A 16,128-nucleotide genomic window follows, 5' to 3' on the forward strand; every position below is an offset into this window, starting at 1 on the left:
TCCTTGGCCTCTTTCCGATATGATGCGTTATACCGCTGTCTTTTTGTTTGTTATGATGACATAAGTGTAATACACTTTACATTTCTGTATCTTATAAATCTCAGTGTGTTAGACGCACCTGCGTACAAGACGCACCCCTATTTTTTAGACACTGCCAAGAAAAAATAATGTAAAAGTAATTTTTTATTTTTTTTTAATACTTGGCCTTCTTTGGTGACTTTACACACACAGTTGCTAAATATTGATTTTCAAGACATCACAACACATCAGTTTTCCATGAAAAATTGGCTTCTATAAAAAGAATACCGTATGTGCTGGCGATAAGGCCGCAGCGCCGCATAGGCCGCACACCCGATTTTGACATTAAAAAAAAAAAAAATAAAATAAAATAAAAAATTGTCGAAGGCGGGATTTGAACTCTTGCCTTCAAATGTTGATGTGACTAAAATCACCGCCTTGGACCGCTCGGCCATCCCGTATTGATGCTGTCCCTTGCAGTTTTCTATGATGTATACATCGCGCCTCTTTCTTGTGTATTGGCCGCACCCGGAGTTTTTGATATTTTCTCTTCCAAAAATACTGCGGCCTTTACGCTGGCAAATACGGTACTTGATACTTTTCAGTCTTTCTCAGCGAGTGTTAGATGGCCACCATACTCCATAGCACTCACTACGATAAAACATATTTACGGCAAGAGATGGCGCTGCTCAGTAATAAACGTGTTGTTTTGTTTGTTTTTTGTTTTTTGCTGACAAGCAGCAAGCCAGGTCCTCGTAAAAAACCTATGTAGGGAAGGACCTTCATTTAACCAAACAAACTGACAACGGAAACTGTCATAAGAAATATATCGATATGTGGGTCAACAGTAACTAAAAATATTCACTCGCATTTAAATTTTAATGGTTTTAAGTTATAAATAACACAATTTTAAACAGAATCACTTTTTTTAGTAGGATTGCATTGTCCATGATAAAAATTCGGGTCAGAAAAAAGACTAAATAAACATATTACGTACAGGTTTTGTCGCTAGCAGTTCAGCAAAGACATCTGGTAGTACGTGTCATACTAGGGGCGCGTGACCGGCTGGAGCTGAGCTAGTTCTGTGTATTGTGAATGTGTGCAAACTGCATGCATAATGTGTACAAGTACAATCAGTTTGTTTTAAAAATGTACGTTTTCAATCATTTTTTTTCTTTCTTTTAAATACGTGGCAATCATCTATTCTTTATTTCATTTTCATCTGTTAATGTATTTTATATTTAAATTGAAAATTCCATTCACATATTTCTTGTAAATGATCAGTTATTTCATGAGGATATTACGTACAGGTTTTGTCGCTAGCAGTTCAGCAAAGACATCTGGTAGTGTGTCATACTAGGGGCGCGTGCGCGGCAGGAGCTGAGCTAGTTCTGTGTATTGTGAATGTGTGCGAACTGCGCATGCATAATGTGCACAAGTACAATCAGTTTGTTTTAAAAATGTACGTTTTCAATCATTTTTTTTCTTTCTTATAAATACGTGGCTATCATCTATTCTTTATTTCATTTTCATTTTTTAATGTATTTTCTATTTCAATTGAAAATTCCATTCACATATTTCTTGTAAATGATCAGTTATTTCATGAGGATACCAATTAATTTGTATTATACCTGTTTATACGCTTGTGTATTAATTTATTTCATTTTTGCTGCTGTTATTTGTTTTATTCTTATCAAACAGGGTGGCCTCATATACAGCAGTAACGCTGCCGTCCGTCCTTTCGTGCTTCCATGCCGTGCGTCCGTATCAAATTTGGTTTCCCATCGATAATTTAATGAAATTTGATATGAAGCTAGATGATATCAAAATACAGGTTCAATTTTGGAGTACGTAGGTCAAGTCAAAGGTCATAGCTCATTAAATATGCAAAAAAATATACATCTGGTTTCCGATCCATAACTTTAGTATTGTTTGACAGATTTTAATGAAATTTGATATGAAGGTTCATGGTATCAAAACACAGCCTAAGTTTGATTTCGGAGTAGCTCATTAAATATGCGAATCTGGTTTCCATTCGATAACTGGAGTAATGTTCGACGAATTTTAATGAAATTTGATATGAAGATACATGGTATCAAAATACATGTACAGCCTAAGTTCGATTTCTGAGTATGTAGGTCAAAGGTGAAAGGTCATAGCTTATTAAATATGCAAAAACACCTAATTATATATGTGAAAATGTGGTTAACTTCCTTGCCTAGTAATATAATAGTATAGCAGAGCTGCCAAGTAGTACGGATTTGCCGTATTCCATACGGAAATTAGTGCTGTAGTCAAACGTTTAACCGTCCGGTATCCGACCGCCCATGGCGGATTCCGTTTTTAATTGGACGGTTTCGTTTTCCTGTTTTTTTTTTTTTAATAATTAAAAAAAAAAAAAAATTTAATATTTTTTTTTAAAAGTTTTTTTTTAAAGTTTTGATTTATGCCCCTCCACCTGGCACTATGCCTGGCAATGTCTCCCAGGTCAGTTATCGGTGTGATGACTTACCACTTGGAAACTAGAACAACACTCCAATTTGTCTGTCATCTTGTCTTGGTTTGAAAGTAATCTTTGTAATAGATCTCAATATATATTCATCCAATTTTAACACATGGTGTACCACAAGGTTCTATCCTAGGTCCTCTACTGTTTTTAATTTACATTAATGATCTTACACATTCTTATAAAAACGACATTGTTACTATTATTTGTGACTAGTTCACAAGCAAAAATCAGCGCCTTCAGTTAAATCCCCTCGCAGTCCTTCCCTCTTTTTCACACGGCCAGAAAAAAAAAAAAAAAAAAAAAAAATTATTTAAATTTTTTTTTTTTTTTTAATCGTTTAACCGAAAACCGTCCGGTTTTGACTGGCGGTTAAATGGAATTGGAGATATACGTGATGTTACAGCACTAACGGAAATCAACTTAAAATACGGACGTACATATTTTCATGTTAAAATACGGAAGAAGAAAAAATCAGTTGTGTATAAGTCTATGGGCGGTGCTCGCGCCGTTTCAATTGTGTATTAGTCTATGGGCATGGCTGGTGCGCACTCCGTGTGCTGAAAGACGTGTGTCGACTTCGGATATACGTTTGTATGTTTACTGTGCATGTGTGCGGTGCTTCGAGCATCGATTGTCTGCGTGTGGGACTGAAGGGTCAAAACCACTAAATCGGCACATTTGAAATAAATAAATTTCAGAAAAATAAAGTTTCAGTAACAAATTTCTTTTTATTGTAATATGAAATGTTGAGTAACAAATTTACAAACTCCAAGAGATGAGCGTTCAACATTGCTCGGAAAGAACATGACATATTTTTGAAATTACAGGTGCAAAATACGTTGTGTAAGATACGTTACTATCATGTTAGACACTTGGAAAGAAAATACATATACTTATTTATACTTTTCGGTCACTGTTTGCTCATGAATACAGTTAAGTAGTCTAGTAAAGAGACCAAAATAGTTTGATCAGAAAATCTAATGGGGTTCACGGTATTTTCCCACAAAATACTAACTTACTTCTTCTGAATGCTGAATCAATACCTAAGTATAATCATATTTTTTTAATCAATCACATTTCGATGACACAAATTTTCTTCAAACATTAATGAAATATATGAAGGTCACTTTATATCATTTTCATATGGAAAAGTGATACTGGAAAATAAAATACGATTACCAGCTGAATAAACATTGGTAACGTATGTTACACTGAAGAGTAACGTATGTTACACTGAAGAGTAACGTATGTTACCCAATGCATTAAATGTTACAATTAGGTCAGAATGATGAAACCATTGACTCGTATAGATTAAAACAATGCATAGATTGGTCATTTTTGCTATCAAACGCAAGAAAGGGGTTGTTCTTATCGAATTTCCCCTTAAGTTTGAGTCAGTGTCTATCTGTTGTTCGAAATATTCATTTGCAAATATCAAGAAAAGTCATTTTAATTTACAATGAAAACACTTTCCTCGTAAACAGTCTTCCTTGTTAGTGCGCATATTGTAAATAATCCTTACATTCATGTACCATCTAAAAGTTAAAAGGGCCGGGGCAAGATATATCAGAGGGGTGTAAGGAGCATATTGAACTGTGCAAATGTCAGTCTGCAGCTGTTTTATGTCTGAGAAATAGACATTTCTCTTCGATCATGGCCCTTTGCTGATCAGAGAGTACATACATCCGAATCGAATCGCGTTCAGGAGGGTCTATGGCACAGAGAACTTTCCCCTTCGCTATCCAGATCAGGTCTCTCCGTATTGGCCACTTGTATGTGTTCTCAAGTCGAGGGCCTTTACATTCAGTGAGGAAGTTAACATGAACTTCTTTTTTGTCGGATTCCAACACTGTACCCAAGTACCACTTTTGGTCGTACACGGCGGCAACCCAGTCATCTGTATCATAATTAGGTAGAACTGGAGTGCTCGTAGATGGCACGTTCAATGGCTCCTCTGCATTAGCTAATTGCACTCCAACATTATCCTTCTCGGGTGCGTCAGATTTCTTTGTAGCTCCACTCATCACACTCACAAAACGGCGAAGTTGCCATCCATCACACATCTGTTCGGTTTGTATGGTTTCACCAGGGTTTACTTCACGGCAGTTAGTGCAGTAACAGGATACGTTTCGTACGAGAACACCTTTATCTTGACCAATGACAGCATGTACTTGCAGAGTTCCTAGAAAAGTCTTCACCGTTGACCACTTCTCGGCAATGAGGAGACCGCCCGCGACACACTCTTCCTTGGTCAGAAAGATATACTCTATCTTTGTTTTACTGCTCCCCTGTTCCTGGGTAGCCCATGCGAAAAAGTCATGCGCATCCTGGATGACGATCTTCATTTTGACTGCGTTGTCAGCCATACGCTTGACAGTCCCACCAATTCCGTCGCAGGGCCCTTTGTGCCGTGCCCCGCCTCAAAATAGTTCCATTGGGCATGGATTCCTTCAAAGATTTCTGCGTGTTCCCCTACAACGGAAAACATTGTTTTGTTCCGATATTGGGATGTAGGGCTGTCGGTCCAGTAGTGCACACGTGACAATTGAGGCACCAGCTCTTGCAATCTAGGAATCACCTTGCGTAGAATTGCGACTACAGTCGTCGAGTTGTGTCCCTTTTCGTCCGGTACAACTACCATGCTTTGGTGGGCAAGCTCATTGTTGTTGTCTCGATAATATACAACAATTGGGTGCAGAGTAACTCCATCACCTCCTCCAATGGCACACAAACATAGTTCTCTGCAAAGTCCATTTGTACGATGCATTCACCAGCAGGAAGTGTTTTCTTGCACTCACTTAGTGCCTGGAACTGTTGTTTTACTCATGCAACATGCTGTCTAAATTCACCAATCCTCTGCTTGAAACAAGTGATGAACTCCTCCCTTTTCTTTGATACCCTGATGATTTTAGTCTTTTGTCTGTTATCAACTTTCACTCTTGACCACTCTTCAAACTGGACTTGCTCGGCCTGTAACCCGTCAAGGAGATCATCTATCTCAGCTTCATTGTGACTTTTGATGAATTCATCTGGGTTTTCATTGACAGCAAGGCCTAATGATTTCATCACTTTCAGCTTCAGAGTGATGTTCTGATGTTTTTGGCAAAGACACAGGTTCCGCGATGTGAATTGCACCGGCTTGATGTGTGGACATTGGTTTTGTCGTAGACGCTTGAATGATGACAGTGACACTCTGCGCTTTTCCGGATTCTCAGCCACATACTTGGCATGAAGGTTATGCAAGTAGTCACATAAGAACTTTTTCTGACGCGTAGTCCCTGAGTCATCCGCTTTACAGTGGTCATTTTTACCTGGGCACATACGAGAGTTGTCATCTCTTTGAAGAAACGCTACTACTTCGTTGTGGAGAGAATTCCACGAAGGCTGCAGTTCTTTACGTCGGTAGGATGATTGTCTGTTTGCTCTTGTCAAGTTGAGTCTTCCAAGACCAGTACCTACTTGAAGCATTCTGAGTAAGCGGTATTTCTTCAGAACTTTTGACCCGGCTACCAGCTTGTGAAGTGTCGATCGGTCAGACCTCCTTTTCAACGCATGTGAAGCATTCTGTACCTCTTCAATTATGGCGTTTGAAAAAAGAATCTTCTTTTTTATCCCTGGTGGAACAGACGTTGGATCTAGGCCCGCATTCCTTAGCTGGCTATTAGTTTTAGAACGTGGTGTGTTTCGTTCGGCCGTGCTTGGTGTCGAGGACATAGGCAACTTCTTGCGCAGCCTTTCATATCTCTTCTGGATCTTCTTCTTGTCCTTCTATGCTTCCTGTAGCTTCAGTGTAAGAGCCTCAATGTTTCTATGGGCATTGCTTAAACATCGACTCACTCGCTTTCTCTTTCTTTTGAATACGAATGGGAGCTTAACCTTCAATGGAGCCCGTGCTTCAGATACGTAAGAAATATCCGACAATGCCGAATCTTGTGTTGTATCACTCTCCTGGTCCATGTTCACATCTTCTTCCTGGCGTTCATTCATTATGTCCTGTCGTACCCGTCTAACTCTTTCTCTGTGTCTCCTTACTCTCACATTGACTTGACCCCTTCTTTCCTGTGCTTTTTTCTTTCCCAAATGTTCAGTTGGTGTATAGTACTTATTCACCCTCACCCTCTCTGCATGAAGGAAAGCTGCTTCTCCCATCTTCTCGCATTTGCGTTGCCTGTACGCGGCCTGAATTTCGGCTCGTGTTTTCCCCATTTCTGTTAAAATATGACCAAAGGAAAAAAATAAATACATGTATTGATTTCAAATAATTCAATATGTTACCTTATAACGTAACTGTAATATTGCTGGAAATACTGAGCTGTGTGCAGTAGCCTACCTTAGAATAAATAAACAGCAAATTATGAAAAGTTACTTTAATTTTGGAATACATAATTTCAATATTGTGCCTAACTTATTTGAATACCAACGTACATGTACCTTCGTCTCTAAGTGATTTCGTTGGAGAAATATTAATAATAAAATAAGACAGTGATTTATTGAAATAAGAATCACACAATTAAATCACGTTATCTCTTTAAAATATACCTTATTCTTGAGAACAAATTTGTATGGCCTAATAATATAAAAGATGAAAGATTTGACACACCAAGAATTGTTCACATATGTTCTGATAATTGCCAGTTCAAACTTGAAACTTACGTTACCATTTCTTGAAACTTACGTTACCACATTACTACTTAAATTGGTACACAATATTTAATAATTAATTCATCAAAGAAATCAACAAAAGATGTTATGAACCCCAGATACCTTATAATTGACAGATAACTTCAATAAAAATGTCCCATTCATATGAAATTGCAGGCTTTATTTGGCAATCCTTGGACCTTTATTTTTCTGACTATTTTGTTAATGAAGTTTCTAAAACTGGCATTAATCCATGGTAAATTAAACCATTATTTATCTCCTCAATAGCTAAGATATGCATGTTATTCGAAAGAAAAATTCTTCCACACTTCATGATATCAATAAAATTAGATTGGATACCAAAATAATGCTACAAACTGTCTTATATACTTGTCACTCATATCCTGAAACTTACGTTACCATTATTTGAAACTTACGTTACCATAACATGCTGGATTATTCTAAGCATATACATTCAAATTAACTGATTTGTAAAACTAATTTAAGTCATATAAGTTTGACCACAGATTTGTGCGTGGCTAAAAAGACAGAAACATTTCATATAGTGAAAACACGCAACAATTGAACACATGTGAAAAAAGTTGGAAATACACTCACCTCTATATGTCTTTGAACTGGATTTGTTTATATACTTGTCTACTAATTGACTCTATTACGTTGCTAGGATGTCTCTTCGTTGCCGTAGATGGCCAGTAATATCATTCACGCTTTTCTGATGAACATAGACATTGTATATGACCAAAATATGATTGACCTACAAGGACGGTAACGTATGTTGCATCACGTATGTTACACCCAGAATGATTTTCAGTCTCATAGAAGCAATTTTTTTGCTTGAATTTATCGGAACCCTTAACCACTCATCTTTACCTGAAGAGCGCTAACATGAAAAAGTTGGCTTTACACTGTTAAGCCTACGTATCTCCGAAATTATAGTAACGTATGTTACACTCCTTAAAAGTACTTTTCTCTTGAAAAAATGTGATTTTGTGTTAAGGAAATTGTATTTCTATGGATGCATTAATTTTTTGGTGCAGCATTATTTATGTTCATAGAAGTCTAAAAGTATGTTAATTGCAAATTCAACATAAATGGAAAGTATACTAAGCACTATTGAAAAAACGGTAACGTATGTTTCATAGTTTTGGAGACACATTTCTATCGGTGATGACTCTGTGAATCGGGAAGATATCCCTTAAAAAGTGCTCACATATTGTTCGATGCTTCATTCCCTCATAAGAAATGCGCTTAAGAGATACTTGCATCTTTTTGTTTTGACACAAGATCAATTTAAAGTGTGAAATATATCTGGGCGACAGGCTTTTTTTTACTCTTCCGTCTTATTCATTCGGCGATATCTTGTCTACAGGATTTCCATTATCATAAAATTAAAGTCGCTTTTAACCAGGAAGTGTCACAGAATAAATAAATATGACAAACTCGACTTAGCAATATCTAGTCGGCCCTGAAAGAATGTAAAAACACAAGAGACACGTTATTTGATCAATTGCGCCGAAATAGTGGGCCTGACCCTGAAGTGGAATTGGTGCTGCAACTTGCCAATATGCGTACATGTGTGTGTGTGTGTACTAATTGTGCATGGGATGTGACTACGAGTCTAGTGCTAATGACGTCATTGCTTTGGAAGCAACATGTACATTAGGGACACTTAAGAGTTAGAACTGAAATGAAGGACATTTGCAGAAAAGACTGAAGGAATTGTCCTGTCAATGACGGTAATGACGGTAATGAATCTTCATTTGATAAGCTTCATGTATGTGTACTTCTAAGGGGTTTATTTTTTGAAAGGGCAAATTAATGTTATGTCCATTGTGCAGTGCTTAGTGTAAAACACGATTGTTTACGTGTGAGACGGAAATGTAATAAGTGATTGAACATTGCCGATATGCATGCATATTTTTTTTACGCAGAAAAAAATACGGAGTTTTTGTCAAAATACTGATTTGGAGGGATAAGAATACTGAAAATACAACTTGGCAGCTCTGGTATAGTCCAATGGAGGAAACTTGTTCTGACGCATATAGGCCATTTGTACCCTGCGAGGGGATGCTACCCTTTGCGTTGACTTGTTGTTAGTGTTGTTTCCTTGGAAATAGTGTTTCACACTGAAACTTGTAAAGACCACCTGCCTTTGAAGAGCATCTTTTATGTCTCCCTTAAGCAGTTTTTCTATACAGGTTTGATAACAATCTCTATCTCTTCTTATTTGTGACTTATGTGTATGAATTTATGTGCATGAATTTATGTGCACATTAGAGTTATTGAATATACCACTAATGACAGACATTCATTCTTTCATTTTTGCATTTCTATCTCGTGTACATGTACACGATTCTTCGCATGATGTAATTTGTTCCCTAATATTTTGAAGCGCCTTGAGCATTTAATTAAAATGGATAATGGTGCTATATAAAATCTCATGTATTGTTATTATTAATGCTCTTGTATTTGTTGTTTTATATAGGTATGCCGGAGTGTATACTGCAGAGGAAGCTGCTCTCATTACAAGGGATAAGTTGATCCGTCTGCAGTCATTATACATCAATCAGTTCAAGAAATTACAGCATGTCATGAAAGAGAAGAGGCGAAGTTACCTGGTAGCTCTCAGACAAGAGAGGGAAGCATTCGGTATGTTTGTTATTAAACTTTTCAGGGTTTTATGCCTCCGTTACGAAGTAGCCGGAGGCATTATGTTTTTGGGTTGTCCGTCCGTCCATCCGTTCGTACGCCCCGTTCTCGTGATCGCGTTATCTCAAAAACCGATAGATGAATTCCTGCCAAACTTATACTATGAATGTATCTTGCAGAGCCAATGAGCTGATTAGATTTTAAGGGTCACGAGGTCAAAGGTCACAGGGCTCATTATATATGCAAAAATAGCTTGTGATCGCATTATCCCAAGAACCGATTGATGGATTCCCTTGAGCTGTAAACTTCAAACATGGTTTTAGTATATATCATTATAGGGAGACAAAATGATCACATTGTGGACAATTTAGGTAAAACAGGCGCGGATCCAGGATTTTCCAATAGGGGGGCCGGAAATTTGAAAATTGCGCAGACAGTTTTTCAACTTAACATACCAATACTGACAAGGTCATATTAGAAGCACCATACCGGTAATTTTTTTTTGACATTTTCATCGGGGGGGGGGGGGGGGGGGCTGAAGCCTCTTGCCCGAAAAAGTAATTTTCTGGTTTCACAATTCGGCTAGTGAGCGAAGCGAGCGAGCAAAAATTTGAGGATAATATGTATTTTGTGAAAGTGTTATTTATTACCAAAATATACGAGAAAAGATACAACAAATTCATATTCGGGCAGCTAGCTGTCCCCTCCCCCCCCCCCATTACGCGCGAAGCGCAGAAGCTTTAACGTTCATGAAATTATTAGAGAAAGAAGAGGATTCGTTGTACCGTTCTCTGTTGTAAATGATTATATGAATTCTGTTTCCATACCCCCTCCCGCGCGAAGCGCGGAAGCTTTGACGTTTCATTAAATCATTAGAGAAAGAGTACCGTTCTTGACTCTTAATCCTTGTCTGAATTGAGTCCCCCCCTTCCCTCTCCCGCGCGAAGCGCGGAAGCTTTGACGTTTCATTAAATCATTAGAGAAAGAGTACCGTTCTTGACTCTTAATCCTTGTCTGAATTGAGTCCCCCCCTTCCCTCTCCCGCGCGAAAGCTTTGACGTTTCATTAAATCATTAGAGAAAGAGTACCGTTCTCGACTCTTAATCCTTGTCTGAATTGAGTTCCCCCCCCCTCTCTCGCGCAAAGCGCGGAAGCTTTGACGTTTCATTAAATCATTAGAGAAAGAGTACCGTTCTCGACTCTTAATCCTTGTCTGAATTGAGTTCCCCCCCCCCTCTCTCGCGCAAAGCGCGGAAGCTTTGACGTTTCATTAAATCATTAGAGAAAGAGTACCGTTCTCGACTCTTAATCCTTGTCTGAATTGAGTCCCCCCCTTCCCTCTCCCGCGCGAAGCGCGGAAGCTTTGACGTTTCATTAAATCATTAGAGAAAGAGTACCGTTCTCGACTCTTAATCCTTGTCTGAATTGAGTTCCCCCCCCTCTCTCGCACGAAGCGCGGAAGCTTTGACGTTTCATTAAATCATTAGAGAAAGAGTACCGTTCTCGACTCTTAATCCTCGTCTGAATTGAGTCCCCCTTCCCTCTCCCGCGCAAAGCGTGGAAGCTTTGATGTTTCATTAAATTATTAGAGAAAGAAGACGATTCGTCGTACCGTTCTCGGTTGTTAATCATTGTCTGAAATCAGTTTCCCCCCCCCGCGCAAAGCCTTTCATAGTTTAATGAAATTATTAGAGAAAGAAGATAATTCGTTGTTTCATTCTCGACTCTAAATCCTTGTCTGAATTCAGTTTTCCTCCTCCCGCACGTAGCGCGTAAGCTTCTGACGCTTCATTAAACTATGAGAGAAAGAAGATGATTCGTTGTCTCATTCTCGATTCTTAATCCTTGTTTGAATTCATTTTCCACCTTCCGCGTGAGGCGCGGAAGCTCTGACCTTTCATAGTTTAATGAAATTATTAGAGAAAGAAGATAATTCGTTGTTCCATTCCCGACTCTTAATCCTTCTCTGAATTCAGTTTTCCTCTCCAGCGCAAAGCGCAGAAGCTTAACGTTTCATTAAATTATTAGAGAAAGAAGATGATTTGTTGTCCCGTTTTAGACTTGTCAAAAATGTTTCTTTGTCTGCTCCTTTTTTCGTCCTATGTCCTCTTACTGCCCCTACCGCCCCTAGCTACGCATGCTTTAAAGGGAAATGAAACAATCATGATTGTGATAGCATACAATTAGGTCAGTAGAAATGAAAGGGGAAAAAAGATCTATGTATACACCAACCATGAAATAATCGCGACCGGGAGCGTCATATCTTAGTTTTGTGTTATCGGGCGAGGGCCGGAGCGGAGCGACCAAGCGAGATTTTGCAATGTAGAATGCTGAAATTATGCATTCTAGAAAATCCTTTAGTCCAATATGTACGTTCTTTCCGCTATATTTCTTTCTAGCTATATATCTAAATTTCCGGGGGGACGTGTCTCTCTATCGGGCCCAGGATCGCCGCCGCTGTCCATTATCACTACCTACATGAGTTCAAATATAAGCACAAGCGAGTTGGTATGAGCTGAATCCAAATGAAGGGCAAAATAAGAGTTGTGAAGCGGCCCTACCGTTAATTTAAAATTTGACTGTTTAGTATATAGCTTCTATTTGAAGGACATCCAAAACATTGTGCCCTTTTCAATTTTTTTCAAAAAGCAGGGGCTGTTTGTAACTTTTAACTTTGAATCCGTCGCTCGAGATTTTATGCGGCCGGCCCGGCCCCCTCTATTCAATAACGTTTCCCAAGCCTTCTGGAATGACCCCAAATCTCCCGATTACAGTTTTTCCCTTATTCGTCGTTACTGTCACTTAGCGCCATTTCCTTGTCTTTCCCCCTTTCTCACCCAACTTTTCTCTTCCCCTTCCCATCCCCCCCCCCACCCACTCAGTGTTATCTAGGGTATGCGCATGTATGTTCCCTCTCTTAGTTTGAAAGCACCCCTTTATCTTCGGTGTGTAGAGTCAGTGCAGGCCTGATTTGTATTACGGGCCGGACTTTGTTGCGTGAAAAGTAACCCTTTATCGGAAATTTTGGGAACACAAAATCAATGGGGGGGGGGGGATCTTCTTCTTTTTTTCTTTCTCTCTCTCTCTCTCTTCTTTCTTTTCTCTTCTCTTTTCTTTTCTCTTCTCCTTTCTTTTCTCTTCTCCTTTCTTTTCTCTTCTCCTTTTTTTCTTCTCTTCTCCTTTCTTTTTTTTCCTCTTTTTTTTGCGCCGCCAATAGGGGAGGCCGCGGCCGTTTCGGCCCCCCCCCCCGGGTAAAATATCACAGAGGTCGATATATGCTAGAGGTTCGTGGTTCTAGATGTGTACTGTATATTCTTAGTCCTGTAAATCGTTTTATCACAGGATGTAAAGTGTGGAGAATCAGAGGGAGGTAAAGTAAGCTGAGTCTGGAAACAGGTCATGAGATGAATAATTATTGTAAATGTAAGAGGTGTCTTGGTAATATTTGAGTACCGTAATTAACGTTGTATAAACCGCCCTCGTGTATTGACAGCACCCCTCTTTTTCCCCCTTAAAAAAAAGTGTAAGATCATTAATGTAAATTAAAAAACAGTAGGGGACCTAGGATAGAACCTTGTGGTACACCATGTAATAGAAGAAAAATTGGAGGAATTAATATTATAAACTACATATTGAGATCTATCAGAAAGATTACTTTCAAACCAAGATGACAGAGAAATTTGAGTGTTGTTCTAGTTTCCGAGTGGTGAGTCAACACACCGATTACCGAGCTGGTAGACATTGCCAGGCATAGCGCCAGGTGGAGGGGCATAAATCGAAACTTTAATTTTTTTTTTTTTTTGTGTACCGTGTATAAGCTGCACCCTCGACTTTGAATTTTTTTGGGGGGCAAAAAGGTGCGGTTATACACCGTTAATTACGGTACACTATTAGTGATTGCAGGATCACAGGAAAAATTATACAAGATCTATCCTTTCTTATTTCTAATACTGTAGATCAGTGAAATTTGATGAAATTGAATTTAGGCGAAAGCTTTGGAGATGCAGTCACATTCATCCTTGTTTTTTTGTTTTTTTTATATACATAAATATATATATATTCTCCTGGACCCTAAAAAAGTCCTGAATGCTGAGTGCACAAAAGGAGTTAGAATTTTGTCATAAGTTTTGTCTGTTATTGTATGTCGTAGGGATTGACTTTGGAGTGATAACAGACCCCAAGCAAAAGCGAAAGTTCCGCGAGTACCAGGCAGCAAGAGGGTTCCGAAGAAGGAGAGGTAAAGAAGCTTTGCTATACCAGAAGTCCAAGCAGAGGCGTATCCAGGCCACAGCAGACTACCAAGGCAGACGGAATGTACCTCTCATGCTCCAGTGTTGTCACAAGTCATGTGAGGGAGAGCAGTGCAGCAAGTTCAGCTTGCCTCTGGCAAAGTTCTGCAAGGATCGTATCCTTTTGCACTACACATTCTGACAGATACCTTTGTGGTTTATATTAGAATTGACTGTCAAAATATGAATGTTGTCATAATGAAATGTAATAGTATTAGGAGCTAAAATCCAAGGAGTTCTTCCACAAGGTTTATTTCTGGTGCATTATTTCAAATGGCCAAGATATTTTCTTTTTCAGTCTCTTTGATATTTTTTTGCAGTATGCTAGTAAATTGCATTTTAGGGATATTCTTGTAACAAGATATACCTTTGTTATAAATTGTAGCTCAGAATTGCTTTGCATTTAACTTTTGATATTTTCTCTTCATGATTGATTTTCTTATTCATGTGGTATGTCAGATATTCTCATGGACCCCAAACAAGTCCTGTACTCTGAGTGCTCAAAAGGAGGTAAAGTTTGTGACAAGCCTGCGTCCCCCATGTCACAAGATGAAAGCTGTCTGTTGCATATGGGTTTACCACAACACAAACCTTTTAAACCCTATGAACCTGAACCTCCTCCACCTCCTCCCCAGCCCAAACCCTCTCCCCCACCAACCATCATACCCATCCCAGAAGCAATGCTCCCACCAGCACCCATCCTCCCATCCCAGTTGGACTCACAAATAGACCAGCTCCTGCAGTTTCAGCCACACTTCCTGGAGCAACAGCTTCAGCAGCATGTCTATGATGCCTCGCAGTATATGGGTTCTTTCGCTCCACCTGATGTTGATGTGGTCTCTCAGAGGGAAGCTTCCATGGATACCAGTGCCTCACCAGCCAAGCGAGGGAAGAACATTGAAGATGAATTAGATGATGATACAAACACCCCTGGGGAAATCCATGGCAACCCCAGTGAAGAACATTCTAATGCCAAGCCTGATGCACAAACAGATGTTCATGTAGATGTTGAGACAGATTCAGATGTGCTGCCTCCTGTGTTAGAGCCTCAGCAAAAACCCAACTGTGACAAGCCTGCAGCCCAACAGTCTAATCATGTAGAATCTCCAACATTTCCCAAAGCTGAGGATGTGAAAGATGCTATGAATACACAACCAATAGTAGAAACTGTTGATCAGCAATCCCCAGTAAAAGATGAAGGAAGTGAAAAATCATCACTTGGTGGGGTTGCTGATACAATGGCCTTCCCAGAAGGAGAAACCCAACCAGCCTATGAGTTGGATGCTTCAAGCATGGTACAGTCGGGGACCAGTGCTAACCTCTCTGCTGATGAGAAGGTAACATCGCATACAATTACTCTCAAATAGTGGATACATGTGGTAGCAATAGTAGATAGCAGTTGCAATCTTTTTCACATAATAGTATTTAATTATTTTAGTCTTTTGTAGGTTTCTTTATAGGCTGTCTTAATGCACTTGATACCTTAGTGATGTTGCCATGTTTAATACACAGTATAGGAAATCTGGGCTACTAAGTTTCACTTTTTGAACCAAAATTTTAATCTTGGACAGTAGAGCTGGCTATAGTAAAGTGAAATAAATCTTTGCAAGTGGGATGTTAATTTGTTGGTCCTCTTTTCAATGTACAGAAATGGTAGCCAAATAGAAATTGGCATGTAGCATATACTGTTCAAGTTGTATGAAAGGATATCATTTCTGATGAATTTTAGTGCTAGTATTTGAAAGGAATGCTAAATCACAGCTTTGCGCCAGAATCAGTGTCTCGTGGTGGCTTCCTGCACAGCGATCTTGGTGGTTACTGAGATAATTGACAACATACAACCCACATCGCTATTACACATGTCTGCTGCCTGTTGAAATTGTTGGAATTTACAAGCAGGTTGGGCATGCCTCTGCCCCCTGTAGGTAGGGCCGGAGGCATTATGTTTTTTAGGGTTGGGGTCATGAATTTGGTTCAAATGAACATACTGGAAGCATATGC

The 16,128-nt window shown here is 39.1% G+C and overlaps 1 protein-coding gene across 1 annotated transcript in view; it reads left to right on the forward strand.

The window, feature by feature from the left end:
* Window positions 1-16,128, forward strand: part of LOC590017 (KAT8 regulatory NSL complex subunit 2) — a 48,006-nt gene that overhangs the window by 29,703 nt on the left and 2,175 nt on the right. The window contains exons 5-7 of the mRNA XM_030973113.1: window positions 9,675-9,838; window positions 13,989-14,243; window positions 14,587-15,464. Of these exons, the coding sequence (XP_030828973.1) occupies window positions 9,675-9,838; window positions 13,989-14,243; window positions 14,587-15,464 (1,297 nt within the window). The remainder of the gene's footprint in view (window positions 1-9,674; window positions 9,839-13,988; window positions 14,244-14,586; window positions 15,465-16,128) is intronic.

Source organism: Strongylocentrotus purpuratus, unplaced genomic scaffold (assembly GCF_000002235.5).
Source record: "Strongylocentrotus purpuratus isolate Spur 01 unplaced genomic scaffold, Spur_5.0 spur5_scaffold_6, whole genome shotgun sequence".
In the NCBI taxonomy this organism is placed as follows: domain Eukaryota; kingdom Metazoa; phylum Echinodermata; class Echinoidea; order Camarodonta; family Strongylocentrotidae; genus Strongylocentrotus; species Strongylocentrotus purpuratus.